Genomic DNA, 27,571 nt, shown 5'->3' on the forward strand with positions numbered 1-27,571 from the left:
GAGTAATTTTCCATGAGCCTGTAGGCATTTGGGAAATTGTGTCAAAAAGTGGGAAAGAATGACTTTTTAAATGCCCTCGAAACAAAGATTCCATCATGTTTGTGGAATGAGGTGGTTAGCAATATGGAAACAGACTGGTTCAAAAATGTACTGGTAATAAAAACTGTCTGATGGAGAGGAAAAGAGGAAACTTAGAAGGGGGTACAGGGAGCTTCTGGAATTACCCCCCCCCCCTTTTCCCCCATCCCACACACACATACATTTGTCTTGCTATTCTAACTCTCCCTGTGAGGACATTTGCTAATAAATTATACATGTAATCTATTAATACTATTCTTACAACTTATTCAAAAAGAAATGGAAAAGTTTGGATTTTTTGTTGTTGTTGTTGTTGTTTTTATATAAAAGCTGCAGTTTCCATTGTAAAAAAAAAATGTTTTTTTGTTTAAAGCCATTTTGTTTATGTCCTCACAAGGTAAAAAAAAAAAATGAGATATTTGGTCCCCACAGGGATATAGAAGCATGCACATGCACATACACACAAACGTACATACGCACACACATTCTAACCACATTTTTGGGAAGGAGGGTGTCTCTACCCTGTGGTGGCATGTGGATTACCATTCAGGTTCCTTAAATTGCATCCCAAAATAGCACTATAAGGTCTGATAAAAACCTCATTCAGAGTCTGGCAGAAAACTAAGTAAACATCTCATGCATATTTTGCACAAAGTGATATAAATGGACTGCTTTGCCACTTCAGCTCTTTTTAATAACTATATATCAGAAATGTCAGATTAGACAAATTTCTTTCCATTGCCCCAGAATAAATCTTTTATTTTCACTTTTAGAAGAACTGGCTGAGGCCCGGCACAGTTTGCCACCCGCTGCTGACATTTCTCAAGTAAAATATTCTTGAAAGGCAATTTGCTTGGATAATGGATGTTTCCTAAAATAAAATGAAGTTCGGTCTTCAGAAGGTTGGTTTGGCCATCGGTATGCCGTCAAGGTGCCAGTTGTTTTTTAGGGAATGTGTTAGTGTTCCCTTGGCCCATAACGATGTTTAGGAGTATGAGGAACGCAGTTTGAGAGACTTAAACTGTTACCTGACCCATTCTGTCTAAGTAATCTCAGAGGATCGGGACACAAGCTGGACACACTGTAGGCAACTTTTTACCCTTTCAGTCTCACTAATCCTTCCACACACACACATACACAAACACACACTTTTTTGCACTCGCTGTTAACTTTCTTCTAGGCAAACGGAATTAGAAGATACCTCAGTGTACCAGGTGTTTGGAAAAGCTGACGATGTCAGCAAGGTTACCCAGCATTCCTTACAGGTTTACAGGCGGATGAAGAGGGCCATTGTGTGTAAAGGTTTAGGCATCTTAAAGATGCAGCTTTGGTATTTGGTTGAGCTCCCATAAGTGGACATCGTTTTGGTTTTCTTCTTAATGTGGAGTCTTGTGGCATATACTGTATCCAACAAAAAAACACACATTCAAACATGTGCACCACATGTGTGTGTGAGTATTGTGTGGATAAATGTGTAGAAGGCTGTGGGTATTAGAAATGGATGCTTTGGTGTTTCAAAGTCTCAGATAAACAGGTGTTCTTTTCCTTTCACTGGCATTTGTGTGGTTTTGCCTGTCAGTGAAAACTAAAGGATGGATCTAGATGCTTATTATTTACCTTTTATAAATGCCAAGTAGTGTGTTTCAGCACTGGGTTAAACTAAACCCATGTTTATCGGCACTTAGGTTGATGTAGCTACTTAAACAGAGTGAAATGACGTTCATTAGCTAATAACAAATCATTTGGGGCCCCAGGAGTTCACACCTCAAAGCTATAAAGACAATTTATGCTTCATTTCTGCCTGAATAATGGAAAACTAAGTACTCGGATGCCATATGCACCATTAGATAAACAGACTGCCTGCAGAAAGATACTTAGAAATGATGGTAGGATGATCTCAGTTGATAAATGGCAAAAGAGTCTCTAAGCATAACAAAAGCACATTTTTTGCTTTAGCTTACACTACATACAATTGGGGGTGGGGGTGGGGTGTTAAGGACCGCTCAGGAAATTGGCTTTTCACTTTAGTTCTGCTTTTTTACCGTGAGAATGAATAAGCAAGAGAATATGATTTAAACAGACTCACAAAACACTAACTAACACAAGACAAGAAGGCAAAGAGGAAAGACAGATGAAACAAGATTGCACTCACACACAGAGCTTGTTTACATTTCAGTTTGTGTACACACATATGCTCAAAAGGAACCCCCCTATTGGCCCAGAATGGCATCTGGGTGGTGTGTTTGGTGTGACCATATGGAGCTGATGGTGGTGTGTGGTGCAGGCTGACTTGACACTAAGCCTGAGGAACACACAGGCTTGCCTTAATTGACTTATAAAAGAGCTTAAAATTCTATTTTATGGCACCATTTTAAGACAACGTGCATAGAGTGTGATATCAAGTCATACTTAGTAATCAAATGTGTCACAGGCACAGGACTTTATTTGCTAGTCAAAGTTCCATAAACTTTAATCTGGTTTGCGGAAAAGTAAAAACAAAAAAGATCTGACTGGCTAGATATTTAAAGTCACACCAAATAGGCAGTTAGATAGAATGACAGACTTAAAGCTTTGAGATAACCTAGCTGGCAGGAAACGTGGCAGCCATGTGCTTATAGATTTGGATTAGGAAACTCAAACTGACAGTTGTGAAGATATAAATGAGCCCGCACTCGTTGTGCTCTGACAGCTATGGATTTGGTGCTACTTATGATAGGCCCCTGCGATCACAGCACTGTGAGCTTTTTGCTAGAGACAGCTTGCATCCTCATCCACTGTTCCAAGGGGCTGGCTGACCTGGACAAACAGTATATGGGGTATGATATATGGGTTAAGTAGGACTGTCCAGGGAGTTCCCACAGGGGAACTTGCATGCTTCCATTCTGCTTTCAGAAAGGAGCAGACATACTGCTTTTGACTGCAGTTGGAGCTGGAGAGAGGATGTGACATTTCACAGGCTGATCCAAACCCAGACAAAGCTTAGTCTCCAAACCAATATGCTAAATACCAAAGCCAGGCTGAGGACAGGGTCCTGGAAATAAGGCTCTTTCAGAAATGCTATAAAAATCAATACAGCTTAACTTGTGGGATCTTTGCTGAAGCCATTGTCCCCGGAATAAGTAAAATGATATCTGTTTGTATTAAAATGGCTTTCACTGCTCAGGTATGTCCTGTGAATCTTTCTAAGCCACCATACAGGACTAAAATTACTGCAAGTGCAGACTGTACAGTCACTAGGATAGTGGGCCATAGATGCACATATCAGATGCTATTTGAGCCCTACTGACAGCATTCACAGGAATTCAGCATCACACATCAAGGTCATAATGTAAATCTGGCACAATTGTAGGAGGATTAAAGCTTTGATGACACATTTTTATTCCGTTATAAACCAATTTATAAAGTCATTTACACATCATGATATGAATTTTCATCACATTCATCACCATTAAAAGCATGGACATTTGAGAGTTGTTTAAAATTACTTTTTTGGAAAGTGGAGAGGAACAGATAAGTTTTATAACAGAAATTTGGCTGTTTTTTTAACTTTGAAAAGAACCTCAGGGCTTAACTTTTTTTTCATAACAAAAATAGAATTTTACTAATATTGCTGACTTTTACTTTTGAGGCAAGTTAAACCGTGACTGAGTATCAAGTCACATGGCACCCAGTCACTGGCACTGTCGTGTATTTTTAGGCCTGTACCATTCTTTGACCTCAGAAACTCTCACAAATTATTCGTAACTGTATGACTAATTTAACTTTACATTAGTAAAAGGCTTTTTATTAACCAACATATAAAATACATTAAAATGCTGCTTAGTACTTATAGCATAAGCACAAACTAAGCTGCAGGAGGCATAAGTAAACTTGGATAGAAGCAGTGTTTGAGATGACCACCTGTACAATCTCAAAACTCACAACTTATGAGTATCACACAATCATTCACTGCAAATGAAAATAATAAGCCCAAGATATTTTCTATGGCAAGTTAATGATTGACATGGAATGTAATGAATTCCAAGTGTTTGGCAGAGAAGCAGAAAAAGAAAAAGAACTAAGCCTTGGATTAAGAAACAGTATATTGTATCACAACAAGAAAAAAAAATTCACAGCATTACGCAGTTTACATTTAAAATAAATAACTATGGGGTCATTTCACACCAGAATAGATATCTGACAATACAAATCACAGTTGTCAGTATAAGTAAATTATTACAAATAAGGTCAAGAATAACTGGCAGCTTTTTGAACAGCTTTTGAAAAATAGCTGGCAGCATATTTTAAATAGCGGTGTTTACTGACAAGTGTAGGATTGGTGTATTTTTTTATTTTTATTTTTTTTAAACTGATATAATACTGCCCTCTTATGGTAAGATATGGTTGTAGCTCCACATTCTTAGTTTTTTTTAAGTAAATGTTCAAGTGACAAAGAATACACATGTAGTATTTTGGTAATAAATCTTTATTTTGCTATAGTTAAATTAAATGTTTATTTTATTGATTTAAATTTTTTATTTAAAAATGACGTTATTTTTATTCATTTCAATTAAATTCTGGATCGATATGTTGTAGGTGCAAAGAGAACTGACAATCCTGACATCCCGTTTCTTTATTCTCTCTCTTCTCCCTCCAGGGGTTCAAGATGATGACAGATGATCAATTGCTTATTGATGAAATGAGGAGATAAGAGAAGATAATATAATCTTGTTCTTGCTGCTCATTGCAACTGGAGATTGTTCCAGACTACAGCAAAATGTCATTGTGTCACAGACTCCATAGATAAGGAGCAGCCTGCTGAATCAGCCACATCAGCATCATGGCAGGAGAGGCTAAATGGACATATGCCACCAAAGAGCTGGATGCAGAGAACAACCAAGAAGAAAAGAAGCTTGTAAGTGTGCAGTTCAACAAGAAATCGTCAAAAGGATCCCCTGAGCACTTTCAGAATGTGTGTGTGGAGACCCAGACTGCTAACAATAATAGTAAGTTTGTAGAAAAGGAGAAAGACAACAATCAACAACGTGAAGCTGTTATCCGGCCACAGCAGGCAGGAAAAATAGATTTCAAGTCGCTTCACAGCCGTTCGAACTTTGCCAGTGATAGAACATGGCCTAATGGCAAGGCCAGTCCTCAATCTCCCAGTGGGAAAAGTCGTATACGGGATAAGGGGAAAAAGTCAGGAAAAACAGACAGTGCTAAACCACAACAGCTGTGCAGACTGAGTACTACCAATTCACGTTCCAATCCCACAATAGGTATAGCCTATCCACAGCAGAAGCTTTCATCTCCCAAGAAGCTGGAGGCCAGCCGTGGTCCTGTTTCAGGCAGCTACAGGTTTCATGTACCAAATATCCCAGAGCGAGAATCAGAACTGCAGCAGGAGGAGTTCAACTATTGTTTCCAGGAGGGCTCTAACCTCATTTCTCCAAGCTATACCTCACCAGCAGGGGGCTCTTCTCACCAGCACCCGGCAACCACTGCACCTCAGCAGCAACCTGGTGCATTGGAGACCAATAACACGCAACCTGTCAACCAAATGCTTTTCACTGACTTTCAGCTGAGTGGAGCTGACATGTGGCAGTCTCCTGACAGGGCTTTCAGTAATGCTAGTTTTGGGGTCCCATCACAAAAGTCTAACAATGTTGTGGAAGTGAACAAACCCAATAGCTTTGTCCCATTACCTTTTCAGTATGGGTATCCATTGCTGGATAATGCAGATTCGTTTCCCTGTGACCAGAACCCACAGCCACAAGATTTAATAGAAGCATCTTTGGGTTCTAGCCAAATGATTCAAAACTCGTTTTCTTTTCAGTCTTCTGGGGAGGAACATAAGGTTGTGCAAAGCAATACAAAACTTAGTTATGAACATTCAGAGGACAGGCAATATTCTGTACACTCCAAACCTTCCCAGTATGTGCAGACTCCCCATGCTATTCCATCATCGGTACATTGCACAAGAAACATAGGAGATGGTCTTAGTAATGGTGATAGCAAAGAACCAAACAATCAACAACCAGAAAAGAAAAAGTGTGCTTTATCTGACACGTCAGAAAATTATTGCCCAGTAGACTCTAGGGATACAGGTGCTACTGCAGAGAACAAAAGAGGCTGTCATTCACAAAACAGTACATCTACTCAGAGAATTCATGTTCAAGGCAGTGTACAACACATCAGAAATATTGCACAGAGTCAAGGTCCCCAAATACACTTTTCGAAAAAGAATTACAGTTCTCCAACAAATATCATTCATGTGGGCTCAGCACCACTTGACAAAAACAATAGGGTAGTACAACCATGGGAAGGACCCAACAAAGCCTTCACATTACCTTTAGATCAGAACTCCACCCCGTACACATTTCAGTGCCAACCTCCCCTTGAGCAAAGACAAAATGTAGCAATTAACAGCCGCATGCCCTGGCAACAGATCCGGCTTACTGCAGCCATGCCAAACCAAAACAGGATTGAGCTTTCCAGGCAACTTAGCAATCAGCAAATGGCTTTTTTGATAACTCCCTCTGACTGGAAAGAGGATAGTAAGTCTCAAAAAAATTGCACACAGAGAAACTCTAACAAATTTCCCAACAATAAACCCAGTGAAGCTTATTCAAAAATCAGGCAAGACAGTGTCAAGCAGGGGTGTAATACAATATCACCATGTCAATTTACAAATAAACTGGAATCAAGCCAAAACCAAGTTGGAGATGCCAAAAACAAGTCAGTATACTTTGCTGTAAATCATGCAGTGCATGGGTCCACACCAAGAACCCCCAGTTATCCCACATTACATGGTCCATCTATGGATCTAATGATGGTGTCCCCGTATGATTCACCCTCCCACTCACCCATGCAAAACCAAATGACCAGCAGCACATGTTCTTCTCATTCACCAGACTCTACTAGCCCTGCCAGCAGCAGCTCTGATGACAGCCAGAAGGCATCTCCAATTCAGTTTTATAATCAGGCAAAATGTAAGGCATCACTAGACAACCTGAGTTCTAACCAGCATCAATACCATTCAGATGTTTCCCAAAGCCTGCAGTACAACCAAGAAAAATCCAAAGAGAATATTGTCAGTTTTTCTTCAAATATCAGACACGGAAAATCTAATGTGGAAAGTGGGAAAGGTGGCTTGAACAGCTATGGAATGGAGCAGCGTCCACCACCACCATATTCAACTCATCAGCTATTGGCTAGTTCTTTAGCCACAGCAAACCTTGACCAACTGGATGTACTTCTCACTTGCAAGCAGTGCGATCAGAATTTTAATAACCTGGCTTCTTTTCTTGACCATAAGCAATACTGTGGACAGCATACATTTGCACAAAATGACTTCAAAGATATCCAGAAAGTGGAAGATACAAGGAAATTTCATGCAGATCACACAAAGGCTATTTCATCTGGTACCAATTTTGCCATGTCACGAAGTTCATCTGATTTACAGATGTCCCTGCTAGGGCTTAACAAGAATGGGGAGATAATGCCTGACAGTGTAGCCAAAGTTGATGCAAAAGATGATCCTATGAAACTCATGCTGCCATCTGCACCACTTCCTGACTTAGAGATGGAAGATGCTAAGTTGGATAGTCTCATTACTGAGGCATTGAATGGCCTTGGGTATCAGTCAGACAATGCAGAAATTGATAGTAGCTTTATTGATGCATTTGCAGATGATGAGATCACCACTACAAAATGCTCATCTAGTAGACAATCTCTAAAAACCAAGGACTCTGTGATGCTAGAGAGTCGGCGTAAGCATGAATTCACATCCAGTGAAAAATCATTAACACAGCAAAAGTATACTTTTGATGCTGACTTTGACTGCCTCACTGCTGAAAGCAAACATGCTGATGTTACCTACAAAGAAAATATCCGGGATTCAGATGCACATATAGAAGGTACCAGAGAGGAGACCTCTCTTGTGAAGAGGGAATCCACTTTGGAGGAATCTAACATGTGTAAAGAGTGGGTTAAAGAGACACAAAAATCAGATAAGACAGCAGATGAAATTGAGCTTGGTCCGAGGTTTCTCTTGTCCAGAAAGTTTTCAGAAAGAGGTGGACTCAAAACGTTGCAAAGCATCACCCCTTCAGGCAAAACACCTGCTCCTCAATCCCCATCTGCCACTAGAAGTCCCACACCTCAGAAGCCAATAGTAAAGGAGAGGAAAAGAAAAAGGATTAGTGGAGGGAGTTGGAGTAAGGAGCTCATTCACAAAATAGTTCAGCAGAAAAATAAGCTTCATAAGCTCAATGTAAAAGGCACTAAAAACATGCAGTTCTCACTTGTGATGGAAAGGGTGACACCCACAGTACAGAATCCTACGTTCAGGGAGTATGATTACATCTCTGATTCAGATGAGGACTGTGAGCCTGTGAAGATATCTGGCCAGGGGCGCCTTAGTCAGAGCATCCGTTGCAAGTACACATATACAAAAGAATGTAAAGGAAGAATAAGAGCAGACAAGAACAGGGAAAGTCCATGGAAGCAAGACAAGATAGAGAGCTTTGAATTGAAGAAAGTTGGAACTGTCCCTCCACCCTCAATAAATGAAATCTCTGGCCATCAGAGGGTGCGAAGGCGAAGCAGCAGATCTTCAACCAGCAGTGAACTCAGCACGTCTGTAAGTGTCTCTAGTGAAAGCCTCAGTAGCCCTAAAAGCATTGATCGCACAGATTCAGACTGTGAAAAAAGAGTGGAGATAAGGAAAAAAGACCATGATTCTTTTGATCAGGACAGATCTCCACAAAGAATACTAAAAGAGTCAAGCACATCATTAGCTTTGACCTTCACCAAAAACACAAAACATTATAGCACTGATAAGATTCTACTCTCTGAACTCAAAGACAGTTTTACTACATCAAAATGTTCAAATGTCATCAGTACCACAGAAGAGACTGCATCAGAGCACACCTTGACTAAAAGTACTGTCAGCCTTGCAAGATTCAAAACTACCAGATTAGAGGTAGAGGAAAAAACGGACCACTATGGCTCTGAACTGCGAATTGCTGCAAACACAGAAGAGGCCACACCACTCGGCAAAGACTACAAAGATTATAAACAGGCCAGCATGCATCTCAGAAGGACTGGCATAACAATAAATTCAGTAAAGACTAAAAATGAAATCAAAAGAGATCATGCTTCATCAAATGGAAAAACATTACATAAGAACAAAGAGTCGTACCAAGATTCAGCATCCTCACCAGCTTCCTTTGAGAACTTTAGGAATGATATTTCTGAAATCAAAGAAACTGAAAAGACTGATCAGAGTGACTTATTCACTGAGCAACAATCACTTTGCAGTTCAATCATGGATGAAGAATGTTTATCTTCTGCTAAACTTAATAATGCACTTCCACAGAAAGACAGAACCTGTCTTATGCCTTATACATTAGAACATGAACAGAGTCTTATAAAATCACCCCTTTCATTTGATACAACATCAATGTTTGGTGACCTCACAGTTGGTGGATTTGACAACAACCTGTACCCAGATATTCAACTAAACAAAGAAGGCTTCAGTCCAATGGAGACTGCAGCTGACAAGAAAGAGTTGTTTGAATCATCCTTCTCACCATTATTAGAGCAGAGAGATTGGAGCTTGATGGTTGATGTGACTCCTGAACTACCAGATGTTATTGCACAAGAGGATTCAGACATAGCAAATGATAAAAAGACCTGTTTTAATCCAGTTCCTTTCACACTGACAGAGAAAATAATGGACTATCATCCAAATCTCAATGGTTGCCTCTCTGACGATGAGCTTGAGATAAAGAGAATTGTGACAGAACTTGAGAGCCAGCTTCAGTCAGCTAAGCTCAGTAGTCCTTCTCCACTTGACAATGAGCCACCAAAACACTTGACTATGAGTAAGTTTTCACCATTAAGACTGGATGATAATGAAACTGAGAGTGATCAGAGTAGCATGAAGGTGGTTTGCACAACAGAAAGCTTAGGACTTGCAGCACCAACAGACTCACACTCAGAACTTTTCTCTGAACCTGACCTGCCATGGTCCAGTCCAGTTCAGTTTGTTTTAATGGGTGGACAACAGTGCCTCCACACCCCGACACACTCGACAGTGACAGACATTCCAATTCATGAAACCTTAGATGTAAAGGGAGGTGCAGAACTAAATATCCTGTCCACAGAGAAACCAGTGGAACTAAACAATGATGAAAAATCTGACAGCAGTGCTACGAACAAATCAGAAGAGATGATTGAACAAGAAATATACACAGAAAACCTCAAGAAAAGCCTAGAAGTGATTTCAGATTCTTTGTCATCAGGGCTGGAATCAGCTCAGTCATCTATTCAGCAAATAGAATGCAGCAAAGAGCAGGAAAAAGATGATGATGAAAAGACTGGGTTCCCAAATGAGTCTGAAAAAGTGGACTCTAGATGTGCTGTGACAGAACTTACTGCCTGCTCTTCAGATTTGAATAAAACATTGAAGGAGCCATCCAAGCTTATAGCAGATGCTCTTTGTGACTCAAATATTGAGAGTAATGATGTCAGGCTGCATGACAAGGACACACAGGTAAACGAGCTACACCCTGCAAGCACTTGTATTTCAATCAACAAATCTGAAGAATCAAAGTTTCCACCTGTTTTATTTAATCATAAAACTTGTGAACCACCAGTAGAGACAGGGAAAGTTAATACTGAGCCAGAAGTTCAGAAGTCCAAAAGAACCAAAGATTTTTTTTCAGAGGAGTCTCCCAGCAATCCAAATGCCTCAACAACATTACCAGATGTGGTAAAAGATGAAAGCAAAAAGGCCCTCAAACAAGTAAGCAGCCAAGCAGAAGAGATGTTCATAGAAACAAATGCTACCAAAGATTGCAATGCCATGCTGGAATCTCCATCAGTCAATCTTTGTGCACAAGCTGATAAAACTGAAATTGACAAAGTGGAGAGAGCAAGAGATAATGAAATGCCAGATAATGCTCCAGTCCTTGAGAGCATTAAGTCTCCTCATAGTGAAGATGGCAAGTCAAGAGATGACACAGATACAGAGAGCCCTCACAAGCAATCACAAATGGACAAAGTGGATCAGAGCTGTGCAGCCACATTGAGAATGCCATTTTCTGATGCACACAATTTATGTGACGAGAATGCACACATCAATGGGAATGACGATCCAAAACTAGAACCTATACCACCAATTATTCCATCACCACTGGGTTCCCCATATGTTCCAACAAAGAGTTCATCTTGTTGGACCAATATTAATATAATTAATCCTACTTTGATTGACGAGACACTAACTTTTAAGAGTTCTGCTGATGTGGATATTGCTAGGTCACTACACACGTGTGATTCATCAAAAACAGCTACAGAGATAAATCATTCTTTTACTTCCAATCTGAACTTTGCAGAAACAGCAGAAGGCAAAATATCTAGCCCTACAACAATGTTAGCTGTGGACAGTATCTCCAAGCAAGCTTTTTACGAGGCAAATGAGAAATCAGAAATATTGGATGTTACCCAAAGCAAAGACCCACTGTATGAATTTAAATTAAGCCCAATGAATTATAGTGAAACACATTTCAATACCTGCAGCCTAAGTTCTGACATTTTGAATAAAAGTATTGATGTTCAGTCGAACATTAAGTCAAGCCCTAAGGACAGCCTCAACCTCAATGCTTGTGCACTGACTCTCAACACACAGATGTCATCAAATTGTCGACTCAGTCCAATACATGTTCAAAATGAGCTTGAATTAACTACCTATGATCACTTGGTCAAACTAGACATGCCAAATTTTCATGACGCTACAAACCCAAATGATATTAAGTACTGCTGTATTTCACCCACCAATAATCACCTTGCGGAACATAGAGCGTCAGATGATACAGAACAACTCTCAAAACAACACCAAGATAATATAAACACCTGTCATGTTCCTCTTGATTCTATTGATTACATGGACTTAAACATCAATCTTCTGAGGAAGTCAGATGCTGAGAATGTGGAAGGTAAGATAACTTTCAAGCTTGATGCATTGACTCAGAACCCTGTTATGTCCAGTGTTCAAGAAACACCAAATCTTAAAGAGCAATTACCATCAGGATCCATAAGTATGACAAAGTCAATCATGGGACAGTGTACAAAGCTGTCAGAAGTAAAGACCTTGCCGAAAAAAGGTGGCACACAGAATGCAGTTCAAGGGAAATTTCAATGTGAAATATGCATGATGTATTTCCGAACTCTACCAGGACTTAAACGACACAAAGCCATGAAACACACTGTTAAAACTGAAGTAATAACAGTGCAAAACAGCCAAAGCTTTGTGCCACATCCAGTAGATAAGGAGCTGGAAGATAGCATGCGGATCCTTGATCCAGTGGTGTTGCTGAATCCCAGCTCTGATGCAACACCTGAAACACATTGCAATTTAGCGGCTCTAAATTCAGTATTTGAAGTCAAGGAAAAAGAATTACTTGTTTCACAAAGTACAATGGGTAATGACAAAGAGGACATGCCTCCAGTAATTGAGAAGGCAAAGAAAAATAAAGTTAAAAGAAGCAAGAGCATGGATGTCACCAATGAAGGGTTCATTCACAAATTAGTAAAGAAGGACCCTTTCCCAGACGAATTGCTCAGTATTCTTAAAACAGACATATTACAGGCCATTTCCCCTGATTTTCCTACAATGACACAACCAGAATATCCCAGGTCAAGTGAAAAACTGAGTACAGCTAACAGTCCCAATTATCAAGAAGTAAATGTCACAGAAGACATTCAGTGCATAGAAAAGCAAGAGATAACAGCTTTGCCCAAGTGCCCTGACATGTACCACCATGCATCTGAAGGAGACAATACAACAGCAAAGCCAGAGATTTGTGCAAGCCTAAATGCTTTAGAAAATAATGGACAGGCAAATGATTCCATTTCTGGGGAATATCTTGGCCTTAAAGAAATCTGTGATCCATGTGAGGATCCTTCAGTTGCAATTAAAAGTGAGACAATGAGTTATCCCACAGATGAAAGCGCGTCCCAGTCTGAGGGTTATAAAGATCCACCAATAAGCCCTAGTGGCCTGGGCACTGACCTCAAAGATCTCTTTGATGATGAAAACACATTCTCCCAATTATTCCCAAGGAATGATGAAATGAAAAGGAAAAAGTGTCCACGTGTTTACGGTAAAAGTAACAAAAAGCAGAAACAAATACTGAGCTTAGTTTCTGACTATACTGGCTCAAACACATTTTCTGCTAACAATGAAGAGTGTATGAATAAAACAGACAATGTATTTGCTAGCAGTCTGGAAGAACATTGTGAATATGAAACTATATCACTCGATGATGCTAAAATGCTTGAGATGTGCCATAAGAGCACACTCAAAAGTTCTCCTCAGAAAACTTTTCCAAAAGATGTCACAACAGATCATCAAGTTGGACATGTAGACACTCAAGAGGCTAGAATTAGTGACTTTTTATGCCATACAGAAGATGCCATTCTAAAACCTACAGTGAACTTAAATGGATCTGAGGACAAAAATACAGATGCAGGGTCAGATGCCAAGGCAAACTGTAAATCTGATGAGCCTTGCCCTCTGCAGTTGGTCTGTGTTCAAGATAATTTGCCTCAGTACCCAAGCATTGACATTCAGAAGTTTAACACTACATTTCAGCTCCCTGAAATGACAATTATTGAGTCTGAAAGAGATATGTCTGTGGTTGAGGCCACTGTGCCCAAGAAATCACCCAAGAAACCCACAGAATGCCGGAATAGAAAACGAATTGAGACTGGACTGAAGTCCAAGGACAAGCAGTACAAATGCAAAGTGTGTTTCACATGGTTCCTCACATTAGGGGAGTTGGACTTCCACAAGCTTTCTCACAATCCTTCACCTCCTCCAACATGTTATATGTGCGTCCAGCGCAAATTTAGCTCTCGTGAGCAACTTCGAGACCATCTGAGGGAGAAGCATGTCAAAAATAAAGCAGGTGTCTGGACTTGTGGCATGTGCTTGAAGGAAATATCGGATGTGTGGATGTACAATGAACACCTGCGTGAACATGCCACACAGTTTGCACGAAAGGGTCAGTCTCAAAGTTCCTTGCTGGACATGCCAGGCTGCTTCATGCAGGAAAATGCTGTGAAGAACTTCATCTCTTCAATCATGCAACATCAGTCAAAAAAGTCTTTGAAAGGGGAGAATGCGAAATTATCTAAGGAGGAGAGGAAAGCTTCGACAGATGTTTCTGGAGTAGAGCAAAAATCCTCAGACACATGTGAGCCTGAAACAATAAAGAGCAAAGTAGTAAGTGCTGGAGGAGGAAGCAAACATAGTATATTTACTCCCCTTGAAGTTCTGCCCAAATCAGACACTACCCCAAAAACCATTGAAATGCATCCCAACTGCAAAGATCCCTCAAGGGACTGTCACCATTGTGGCAAGCAGTTTCCAAAACCATTTAAGCTTCAGCGACACTTGGTGGTCCACAATTTGCAAAAGATTTTCATGTGTCATAAATGTCCAGTCTCATATCAGCAAGCAAAAGAGCTTAAAGATCACCTAAAAAGTGAACATGAGGAGGTGGATGAACTCGATTCAAAGCACACTACCCTGTATACATGTGAACTTTGTGCTGATGTTATGCATGTAATTAAGAAGTCCTTCATCTGCAGTACCTGCAACTACACTTTCTCTAAGAAAGAACAGTTTGATCGTCATATGGAGAAACACCTGGCAGGTGGTAGCAAGATATTTAAGTTTAGGGGAGTGATGAGACCCTGCAAGTTCAAAGAGGATGATTTTGATATGCCAGCAAATAAGAGGAGGAAGATACTGCATGCGAATTCTCAAGAAGACAATTTGAACATTACCAGCATTACATCCGTACGCTTAAAACAAAGTACAGACATACAGGATCTGAAACCAGTAATGGACAGCTCATGTGACAGCACTGATGAAGACAAACAGCCTACTGACACAAATAATACAAGTGTAAAAATTGAGGACGTGGTAGAAGATCTTTCTGGGGATCTGGAAAAACTGGAGCAGCATCAGTCCCAAATGACTTCTACTGAAAACACCCTTAACAAAAAGAAAATGGCCAAGGAAGAAGATAACGAAGACTTGCACATGACACATGCACATGACATTCCAGACACAGGTACCAAAGAGGTTGGTACACATTATAAGGTTTCCCTGACTGAGATCTGTGATGTTAAAGTTGAGGATGACTGTGGAGCAACTCAGACCACATCAAAATTACCATTTTCAAATGAGAGTAATGTCCCTGATAACAAGATAAAAGAATGCACCGCTTTGTTAAATGCAGATGAAAAGGACACCAATTCAGCTCTGTGCAGTTTGCAATTTCATAATCAAACAAGTAAAATCATGAAAAGCCATCAAACAGAAGACCTTTTGCCTAAAGAGGATTACAGTACTAATATTATCAGACTTCCATCACTATCCAATGAGACAAATCAGCTGAGGCAGAACCAAGTAAATGAATCTACTGGGAATAAAAATGAACAAGTCATAAACAATAATGGCCAGCCAATGTGTGTCCTGGCTAAAGAAAGAACATTGATTAAGGCAGAGGAAAGCATTAAGCAATGCCCTGACAATAGTACAAAGTCTGGCATTGGAGTTACAGATGCTGCAGGTGTAAATCATACCAGGATTTCCCTCAGCACTTTAACAGCTGAGGACTGTGTGAAACTGAAAAAAAGGAAAGATCTCAAGACATTACCAAGTTTGCCAAGGACAACATCTACTGTTACACGTGAGAATCTTGGAATTGACCCAAAAGTCAAAAAGAAATTTCGGTCTAACAAATGTGAGAGAGTGGCTGGTCAACGGAAAGGTGACATCTCTGTAGACTATCCTGTGCTCACATCAGTAAAGGATGAAATGACCAGTAACAAAATTGTCTCAAAGCACAAAACAGGATCTCTGGACTTACAACCAAAGAGAGGTTCTGACAATTTTTCACCCAAGAAAGAAGAGCTTGTCCGTCATATGAATTGGGATTGCAGAGGGAAAAAAGGTGTACCTGGTAGAGCCATCCATTCTGCCACCTCTAAGGTGTCAGTAACCTCTCTGAGCAATTCATTTAACAAATCCCGACCCAAGCTTGGGGTCAAGTCTGTAGAGACACAATCTTATCATACTGCAGAGTCACATAACAGCCTCCTTAGCAAGCTATTTGGCCAAAGACTCACTGGTTTTAAGATTCCATTAAGGAAGGACACTTCTGAATCCATTAACTGAGAATATGATGCTACTAAGGAGGAGGGAACTACGCTATCCACTAGTTGATCAAGACATTATTTTTTTTATGAGAATGAGATTGTATGCCCCTCCTCTAAGAATTGATTTTTTTTATTTTATAATTAGTCACTTTATTGCCTTGTATCTTCTTGTAAATGTTTTCATGTGATGGTGAGGACATGTGATAAAGTTTATAAATATGAAATGAACTAGCTGGTTTGCCAGCCAACTTTTACAAATAACTTTATTTTCTCTACCTTGAACATTAAGTTACAGAGTCTGTTTTTCATGAAAAAAAGAAAATAATTGAAAAAAAAACAGTACTTGAAAGTTAACTGACTTTTTCCAATTATGCATGACATTCACCATGTGTTGTAGATGGGGTTTATTTCATTTTATTTTTTTTGTAACAGTACCAAATGATATTTCTTTTCTGAACAACATCAATGTGCCTTTTTTGTACGCTTCATAGAATTACGCTTTCATACTCTCTTACCTTACTGTATTGCAGTGACATTCAATGTATTAGCTTTTGTATAAACATACTTGGTGCTATATTATTTTGATTTTTATTGTAATGTGAACACAATTGTCCTCTAACTGAAGGGAACATGTAGCGGATACATTCATCAAATCATTCTTGCTGGTACTCTATAGTTTCTTGAGGAAATGAGAAAAATACTGTGCAAAAAAAAAAGGGTTGATTTGGCAAAGTTTTAATTTGGTCTCCTCAAAAAAGGGCATTGGAAAATCCTTTTCTGTGACTAAATTCACTTTAATATCTGTTTGATTTGATGAACTCAGGTGCTAACAAGGAAAACTCTTGCGCATGAACCCCTTATTAGGAATTCCTCTCATGCACTGATGTTACTACATACCAAATCCACAATCAGTTAGCTAGATGTCATCCAAATGTTTTATTATAATTACTATTATTTACTAGAACACAAAAGGTGCTTTATCTTGTTTATATGTATCTTATATTGTATTATATTGTAGGTAGATTATCTTTGGTGCAATGCATAATGTCAAAGTTCTATTTTAATAATGTGCAACAGATGAAGAGAATGAGAAAAGGGAATTGCTAAGCCTAGCAAAGGCTTATAAGTGGTTCACAAAATGCCTCATATAAAGTTGGTTATTAAAAATCTGCAGTCTTCCTTTGTTTCTTTGTCTTTACTAGTAGACGGAGTTGTGCGCAGCGTTGTTGACACACCGAAAACTATTTGAATAATTGCTCATTAGTGTTAATTATAGTGAACTATATTAGCAATAGACCATGAAATCCCCTCCACACACAAAATCCAATTGTGTGAATTTACTCTGGTCCTCTTAATAGCCTTTATTGAGAATATAAAATGCATAATGGTTACACATAATTCTTAGAGAAAATGAATATCGATGCCATTTCATATTACAGTGATTCAGAATTTTACATTGATAAATCACAACACTTAACTTCTGGATTAAAATGAAGACATGGTATCTTCTTCAATGAGGTAATTCTACAGTTTCTTTACTGATGAAAATACAATATGGTTCAGGTAGGCAGTTAAGTACATGTGTTGATGTAATGGTGCTGCTTTAATTTATTAAGTAAAGGTATTTGTATGTAGTTACTCTCTAAATATTTAAGGTGTCAAATCTGTTGATTTGTCACAAATCAGCTTTAAATATTATATTCATTCATCCATTTCTTTATTATTTCATTACTTGCTCTACACCAACAACAGTAATCTAGTAAAAATGGCATAACAATTTCCCAAAAAGAGAAATCATTACAGGAATAATATATAATACCTAAGTAAATGAATCTCACTGATGAATCTTGACAAATAATCACCCTTAACTACATGCTGAACTGGGCTGTTATTTTCAGATGATGGTTCACTCTGTGTTTAGTGGCTTGTATCCCTACATGAGTCACATTCACTATCACATAGGAATAAAAAGCCATAAGACACAGCAGCTTATACAGGGACAGACCAGACTTCCCTGGCTTGAAAAATAGCTTGTTCTACCTGGATAGAAGGACGGGGCACAGAGAGACATTGTTATAGTCAAATGTGAAACATCAGCTGGTGAACAAATCATTTACTAGGAATAATAAGCAGGGTTTTTTATGTCAGAAATATCTGGTAATTACATAACTGGGGATTAAATCATATATGTTGTGATAGGGCACTGATGGGGTTTTAAAAACAAAAATGATTATGATATGTGTGAAATAGTGTCAGCACATGATCACATACAAAGGAACTAGTGCTGAATTCTCTGTGGTTATTATTTGACTAATAAAATCATTCATTTTAATTTAAATAATGAATCTATGAAATTTCATGAATTTTCTATTTTTAGTTAAGAACGAAAACTTTATGCATTTCTGAGCTTATAAACAAAACACAGTACAAATTGTCAGACAGTAATTGGAAGCATTAATGATTACTAATCAATCAAAAGAGCAACAAAAACAAATTCAATAGTACCTCATGTATTGAACAGTACCGGCAGCAGTAATTGCACAGCTCCTTGACAGTCCAGAACTGATTATTTAATCTGTGCAGGAAATCTCCCGGGAAGCGAGGCGGCTTTGCTCTTTGAGGTGTAAAGACATTATCTGTGTGGCTGGCCCTGAAATAGCATTGGTTTTCCCAGCTGTTTGGCTGCCACTCAAGGAGGGCTGCAGATTGTGAGCAGATTGAAAGGGGTGACTGGTCAGTGGTAATGACATGTGAGCAGGGTCTACTGCCTTTCTCTGCTCTCTCCCCTTCAACACCTCGATCCTACCGACTCCATCACTGCCCAATGCTACACGTAGCTTTGTGTTGATGGAATAAAACAGCATTCCATTACTCAGCCACAATGGAAGAGAAATTATAAAAGAGACAAAACAGCGCTGGGGAACAGGGGAAAGTGATGGATGTGGTCCTGTTTGGTTTAGGAAGAGCTGTCAGCTCCCTCTATCATGACATGGCTGGAGATAATAAGCTTCCCTATTTGGCAGAGGGGAAATCATCATGCCACCTGTTTAGGATTCATTGGGGAAGGGAGATCAAGCTTCTATCTCATATATCCACAGGTGCAGTAGCTAAAGATGAGGTGACAGAATGAGGTCCCTAATCTGAAAAATGGATAGCATGCCACATGAAAGGTAGTGATGCTTAAGTAAGAGGATTGCATTGTAAAAATCAGCATGGGTTTGTCTCTATCAAAGTTACACCACAACCCCTACCCCTACCCCTACACTACAATTTATGTAGTCTTTAACAAACATAGTGTTATAAGCCCTTGAGAGTTCTCAACAGAGGTGTTTACAGGCTGCTTTTATTTCCATTCCATAACAAAAGAATAAAATATGCACCTCTCATTGAGAAACAGATCTGATCTTTTCTTCTTCCTAGGAGAGTTTTTCCTGCCTGCCAGCATGACAAGAACTAAAGAGAGCCTTTATAAAAGCAGTATGTCTAAGTGGTGTAACAAGTACACAAAATACATTGCCTGTGATCTTTAAGCTGCCTCTGTGTATTCAAAGCATTCCCTACTAGGATTTACTTTAAAGGTTCAAAAGCCAGTATAAACCACATGGTTTGGGATTATCTGTACTGCTGTGATTTTTTCAGAATTCCCTGTACAGATGTGCATCCACGATGCACAAGAAGCCCTCAGGAAGAAATGTCTATTTATCTTATTCATGTGTCAGACAAGCAGAAACTGCCAGGCTGCCACTTCTTTAAAAGTCTTCCTTTAATTTTTCAGGTACAAACAAAGAAATGATCGAGGCTTCTTCAGAAAGGAAAGATAAACAAAGCAATTGGGTATATGGTCTCTGAGGGTCTGCTGATTGAAAGCTAGCTGCTGAAAACTATCTCCATAATGAGGTGTTGCTCAAAAAACATCATCTAATATGTCTAGATTTAGTTCTACACTGTTGCTTAAATTGTTTTTACAGCCCAGAAGGAACTGTGTGTTTCCTTGCAGCTCATATATAGAGAGCTAAGCATAATCAGTAGTGTCGTTAATGAACTGGCCAGAGCTTGTGTCAAAGGCAGACGAGTTTAGGAGTTACTGCTCATAAATCTTCATGGCATGGGGTCTTCTTCTTACCAATAATTTCAAATAAAGATTAATGGAGGCGCAATCTAAAAGGTACAATTACTATTACATTTGTAATACAAACAAAAGCTGTTTTAAACAATAGTGTTTAAGGATAGTGGCAAGTCTTCTAAAAATATATGCTTAATTTTTTATACATAAAACCCTGAGACTATTAGGTCTTTTGCGCAATATATCTTCCTTCTAACTGTCATGCCCTGAAGGCCTTGTCTCCCAATGTGAATAGCAGCAGTGTATCTTGTATCCATAGACATAGTGTGTGTGTGGGGCACATCATGGAAGGAAATGGCATGGCCCATGGCAATGACTTCCTCATGACATATTTGATGAGTAAACCCCTGCTTTGTAAGCGACAGTGATCTGATTCAGTGTAGACATCTCAGTCGTGACTGACCTATTACATCAGTTAAAAAGTGACAGCACTGAATAATTTAACACCCATTGCATGGATGCATGGATGTGCGATGTTAACAGAAAATACAAGCAAACATTTTGACATTGACAACAGTATATCTAATATTAACTGCATAGTGAAGAGGAAACATAATTTTTGTGGAAGGAGACAGAACTTTCAGAAACAGTTCTGTCTATACTGATAGAAAAATATAGTGTTCACACCTGACATTCAGAGAGATTTTTCTTTTTTGAGGATTTAGGCTGCGTTAGCAAAAGCCTTTAAATTCAACTCTTAAATATTTTATAAATTCAGAATTTTTGTCATATTATCTACTTTGAGTTCTCTATAGTGACTTTCAACTATAATTTTAGTATTCTGAATAAGCTTTCTGAATGTCATTTGAATTTTATTTTTGTTCTTTCCTGTTAAAGCTTAGCAAAAAAAAAACTGGGATTATCTGAAGGTGATAATGTAATAGATGCCTTAATGCTTTAATAGAGAGTATAAGATGCTGAGGGACTGCAGAATCCCCCACAATGCAGTGAAAGATCCATCAAGGCCTTTGGATATTCAACAGTTTTCCCTAAAGGTCTTTCTTGTGGAATGAGTTAAAGGTTTAAAAATGACTGGATGATTGATATGCTTTTTAGCATTAAATAAATGACCTAAACATTATACACAGTTAGAAAATTAGTTGGTTTAACAGTCAGGATTACCTGGTGCAGACAGTGAAGACAGATATGCACATCAATCTACTCAGTCATGATCCTGTAAAGATAAACGTATCACTAATTTTATATAATACCACACAATGACTCTTTTTTTAAAAAAATAGTTAGTAACTGAAATCATTTCCAGAAGCGTCTTTCAGAAGCGATGGCTATAGAGCACTCACCTGTGCAAGTCCACTCCACCTGTGTCATTCCTCTTCCTCTGCTTGCATTTTTCTTGCTCCACACATCCCTCCAACCCCAGCTCTCTCTTTCGCACTTACATTAGCTCTCTCACTCTCACTCTCTCCACTCTTTTCATTCAGACCATTCAGACAGGGGGATGAGTTGGTGGGTCCTCCTCTGAGTGAGCCAGATATCGAGGCTCAGCTGCAGAGACTGACATCATCCTTCCAGCAGAGCAGGTTTTCCCCTCCTGTTTCTCTCTCTCTCTCTCTCTCTCTCTCTCTCTCTCTCTCTCTCTCTCTCTCTCTCCCTCTCTCTCTCTCTCTCACACACACTCTGACTCATTGGCTCACAGCTTTCTTCACTTCCCCCCACCCCCACCGGTGTCATCACTATGGAGTAAGAAGCCCTTCTGGTCTGAATGGAGTAGACTGGGTGCAAAACAAGAGCCAGGTGTGCTTTTCAAAAAAGGCTTATTTAGAAAAAAACTTACCCCTTATACATACTTATTTTTATAACTAAATCTAGGCCAAAATAAGGGCTAAAAATCTCGTAAAGTCTTGAGCTATTTATTCAAAAACACATTATTCATTATTTACAATGTTTTGTTTTTTTTATTAGAGTGAGTCTGATAGAAGAAGGTCTGTTGTACTGAGAGTGAGGAATATGAGTCTGGGTTTTAAAGGGGTTTAAAATATCAGAGAAGGTGTAACCAAGAACCTGCTGTCCAAGGTTCTGAAAGAGATTGTTAAAAAGACAGCAGGGACCAAGCAAAGAAGTGGGAAGGACTCTAGCAGGTAACAATAGTAGTGATTTTTCATGGACTTTGTGGAAGTGAGAGCAGCTTTGTTGGTGACATATGGTGGTAGCTACTAACTTTAAAATAAGTCTTGCTACTCCAACTGTGAGCACGAGCAAGTCTCTAAGGTGTATTTCTTTCTTTTCAGTTCATAAATTATATCTAGCTCATGTTGAAATCATCATTTAAATAAATATTGATGCATTTTAAAGATTTTTACCAAATGCCTTGTGGAACTTTATAGAAACTATGAATGAGTGATGTTAATTACATTCATTTTTCCTATACATAATTTCATAATGCTACGACTATGTATGCTCTTGCCCCCACCCCATCCCTTTGATACTTTACATCTATATGTATGCACAAACACACACACACACACACACACACACACACACACACACACACACACACACACACACACACACACACACACACCAGAGTCACATATCTCTATCCCTTCTGTCGCATATCTCTATCGCCTCTCCCTCCCAGAGGAATTTCCTGTCTTCTGTCATTTAGATTTTCATTTATCATTGTAAGGTAACACTGTGGCAGCTGTTATTAAAATAGATTACCCCTGCTAAAATGGTGTAATGTGCACTGCAGCGAGCTATTGCACACCAACACTCATATAATGTATAGACGCTTGCCAAGATGCTAGTGTATGTGCATGCAATTAAACATGCATACATCATTGTGTACATTTATACAGATTACACACATCTTTTTCACAGTCTGGAGCTTGGGTGAAGGCAGTACAAAAGTGTGATGGATGTGACAGAGATGACAGTTAGATAAGACTGTTTTATCGGTTTGTTTATGTTGACAGCAGCAGCGTCGGGGTTGATGTTACTAATGGATCTGCCATAGAAATGCCATTCACAACAGTAGATTCCTTTTTTTTTGTTTCTTCTAGGGCTTCTCAGGAGGTTGCATTTAGAATTCCTCCTCTTGTTTCCATAGTGACACTTTTTCCTCCTTTGTACAACTCTGTGTGTGGGGGGGAGGGGGAGGCTGTGGTTTAAGTGAATTGCAATAAGGAACTTAATAGCTGTGTATATAATTAAGCACCACAATTTAACTGTTTGCTGCTATTATTTTCAATCATGTACTGTAATCAAATCACTCCGTAAAAGCTGCACAATCATCAGTGCTGTACATTAGCTCAAACACAAACATCTTTTCCATGCACTTACCTCTTCATCTGCAAAAGAAAAATCAAATCAAACACAAACCAAAAGACATTACAGCATGGTGTTCAAAAAAAATAGCTGCATAAAGATGAATAGCATCTCTTAGCCTCTCAGAGGAGGGTGAAAAGCAATTATCTGGCTAAAAATGCATCTCATCTAGACACACTACATGCACTTAATCAATTCCAGGGCAGAGGTGGGTGGTAGAGGAATGTAATCAGCTCAGCCATTACCCAGAATGTAGCAACTCTAAGGACAGGAGTGTGGTCCACATTGCAGACTGACAGCATATAAATACTCGTTCTCCCATCATTAAGACCATTAGATGCTATTATGCACTACTCTAATATAAATATAGTTTTACCAGGTTGCTTCTTCCTAGCACAAATTTGGCCCAACAGGTGATAAAGCTGTAGTGGATGAAAATGGCTCAGGATAATGCAGGTGGTCTGCAATTAGATGTTATGGGATCTTTTATGATTTGATTATTATACACCTGAAGTCTCAATCACCAGATTATCATAATGGCCATAATTATTAATAAGATTACCATGAAGCTCATTAGGTCTTCATACACCTTTTTGTTTGAGATTTTTTGATATGTCACTTAGATTACTTGGATTGTATTGGACTACCCTTGACTGTTAGTTTACCATTAGATACTGGGCATTAGATTTCTCATGGATTACCGCCTGATATTAGATTACATCAAATTATCCTTAGAGATTACATTATCATTGGACATTTAATTATCTTAGGAAATTAGATTATCCCTGGACACCATATTATATTTTTCTTCAACGCTGCACTAACTTTGGACATAATCCTTGGACAATGTATAACCCTTGACAAGTGCGTATGGAGTATGTATTAGATTATTGGATTTTTCTCTAATTTGAGATTATGCTTGAACATCAAAATGGACAGTGGATGATACTTAGATTTTAAATTATCACATCACCCTTACACGTTATTTAAGAGTCTGGAAAGTGATTTTGGACATTTTAAAATAGAGATATCCAATGATGTACCTGGTTGCTATGGATATATTTCTTATCCTGTGTTGAAAGAAATCTCTGAAAATTGATCCACACCAACCTATCAAGTCTGTCTTGTATAGAATAGTACCAGTGCATCAACACTTTACAGAAAATTGACCCTTTGGAACAGATAATAGTGTATGTAGCATATCTGAGAGATTCAAAAGTGAGAGAATTGATAGGAAAGCATGTTAGGTGTCTAGTGCATAGATGACTTTTTACCCAGCTAAAGAGCCAGAGAGCAGGTGTGTAGTGCAGATTGGTGTCCAGCAGTGTGTGTGGGATGTATATAGAATTTCATTGTCTATGTGGTTGTATTATCCTCCAGAGATGAGCAAAAGGCAAGACTCAGGGGCTCTGAGCATAATGTGAAGTGTGGAGAGAGAATCTCATTAGATTTATCATTTATATCAGACGCCATCTAAAATGAAGGCATTCAGTGAAACTTATAGCAAATCACACATTCTTTAGCAGGCTCCCCTAAGAGTGAGAGAGAGAGAGAGAGAGAGAGAGAGAGAGAGAGAGAGAGAGAGAGAGAGAGAGAGAGAGAGAGAGAGAGAATGTTTGTGTGTGTGTGTGTGTGTGAGAGAGAGAGCAAGAGAGAGAGAGAGAGAGAGAGAGAGAGAGAGAGAGAGAGAGAGAGAGAGAGAGAGAGAGAGAGAGAGAGAGAGAGAGTCAGTGTGTCCTTGAATCGGTATTCCTTTCTTCACTTTTCTATTTTGTCTTCAATCAATTCTTGAGGTGTAACAGTAGCTATTTCTCTGTGTATAATTGGACTGGATGACAGGCACATTTGAAGTCAGCAGATGAAAGCGTCTCTTGACAATGGAGTGTCTGGCCTGTGACATGACTTGAATGAGGAAGAGGCTACACACACTCATATATTCTGTGTCTCATCTTGACAGACATGGAATAAGGTAAATGTTGAATACAATTGCACCTCACGTGGTTTTGTCAATTAAACTCTGTACTGAACTCACAGGTGCAATTACAGAAAGTTGTTTAAACTTTTAAATTATCCAGTTATCAGCACAGAATATTCTCAGGCCAGTTTATCATTACCATGGGGTCACTATTACTGACAGAATTAGATGGAGATTTTCAGTCGACTGTCTATCAGGGGGAAGCGTCAAAATATAAAACCTCTACTGACCAGATGTTTTCTGTGTGGTGGATCATTCTCAGTACTGCACTGACATTGTCATGTGTGTGGTGTTGCTACAACAGTATCAAGTATAAAAGCAATGATGGGATTTTTTTAAAGGCCTCAATAATACTGATAAATTGAAGTCAAACTGCCAACCAAAAATGTCCAGCCAACATATTGTGGCCAGAGCTGACAGCGATGATTAACTAGAGGAAGATTAGAACAAATTGAAAATGGAAAAAAATGATCTATAGCTTTTAATTATACACATACAAGCAGGATTAAGAAGATATATCGGTTTACTGTTAGCAAGAATTAAGTAAAGAGACTGTTTTTCTGATTAGAAACAGCCTGATAAAACATATTCAAAATCCTATCTGTGCCATCCACATGCCTCAAGTTTTGAGCAAAACAACTACCTCATCTTCAAGTGCAGGAAAGCTTTCCAAAAGACCAAACACAGTTTTGTCTATCTCTGTATTTGCTGTTCGCTTTGTCACTAAGGTAACCAGCATTACCCAAACATCCCCACTCCACTGCCAGCTCTTGCATTAAAAGCATAATTTCCCCCCATGGATGTGCATACACACACACACATGCACAACACACACACACAGATAGACACACAGAGATAGACACACACAGAGAGATAGACACACACACACACTCAAAGCATCTCCATCCCCACAAACCATGCTAGAGGTAAACATCCTCGGTAATTTATGCGTTCACACAGTGGCAGTAAGGAGAATGAGAGACATTAACAGCTAAGTAACCCCTTAATTCCTCTGAAGTACTACAACTCAGCAAAACCACAATGCTTGGGCTATTATAAAATAAAGATATTGATTTGACTATTGGATTTTCCAACTTATTGCCACAGCATACTGAAGGGAAGGTCTATATATTGGATATGGGTTAATATGGAGGTGTATTGTGTTCAAAGGCAATATTTTAAAATGACAGCTTCTGATGAATGAATACAATATAAAATGATATATGATATGAAATGATATAAATGAGACAATAACAATACATTTTTCATTTCTATTCTAATTCCCACCTCAGTATGGCCAGCATTCATCACTGAATATATAAGGAATGCAACTCATTGGCTTGTGCTGTTAAAAAAGTAATACATGTTGGTGTATGATATGGTCTTACATGCCCTATAGTGATTTATTCCTCTCGTACCACAGTAATTTACTAATGATTACACGTTTCTATTTATAAACAAATGAATGTTCCTATTATCACTTTATATAGTCACATTTAATGCTAAAGCAGTCCTAAAGACTTTTCCATGGCAGAAAATGTAAAGAAACATTTTACCTCAGGTTGAGTCTGAAGAATCCTCCCTCAAAGAGAACTTCACCATATCACTCACTACATATATTTATGTGGTTTATCCTTCATACAATTTCCTGTATAAATGTTTAATATAAACCTGTGATTTATAGTTAGCACTTGTAGCTTGCACTATTGTGATAGTCATTTAGAAAATGAATTAATACCTTCTGTCCAATCTGAAGAGAATTCCTAGGCACTGAAGTATAATTTGATATAATGAACATGTTCATAGAGAGGCCAGTGATTAAATGGTGTTCCTGAAGACTATTTACTCTTTAGTCAGTTGTTCTATTTAATAACACACAAAGCTTACAT

The 27,571-nt window shown here is 38.8% G+C and overlaps 1 protein-coding gene across 3 annotated transcripts in view; it reads left to right on the forward strand.

Annotated features, from left to right (window-relative positions):
* Window positions 1–17,474, forward strand: part of LOC132856605 (uncharacterized) — a 75,261-nt gene extending 57,787 nt beyond the window's left edge. For all 3 annotated transcript variants that reach the window (XM_060886235.1, XM_060886234.1, XM_060886236.1), the window contains one exon: window positions 4,715–17,474. In XM_060886235.1, the coding sequence (XP_060742218.1) occupies window positions 4,898–16,315 (11,418 nt within the window). In that variant the 5' untranslated portion in view covers window positions 4,715–4,897 and the 3' untranslated portion in view covers window positions 16,316–17,474. The remainder of the gene's footprint in view (window positions 1–4,714) is intronic.
* The last annotated feature ends 10,097 nt before the right edge of the window (window positions 17,475–27,571 follow it).

This window comes from Tachysurus vachellii, chromosome 14, assembly GCF_030014155.1.
Source record: "Tachysurus vachellii isolate PV-2020 chromosome 14, HZAU_Pvac_v1, whole genome shotgun sequence".
Classification (NCBI taxonomy): Eukaryota; Metazoa; Chordata; class Actinopteri; order Siluriformes; family Bagridae; genus Tachysurus; species Tachysurus vachellii.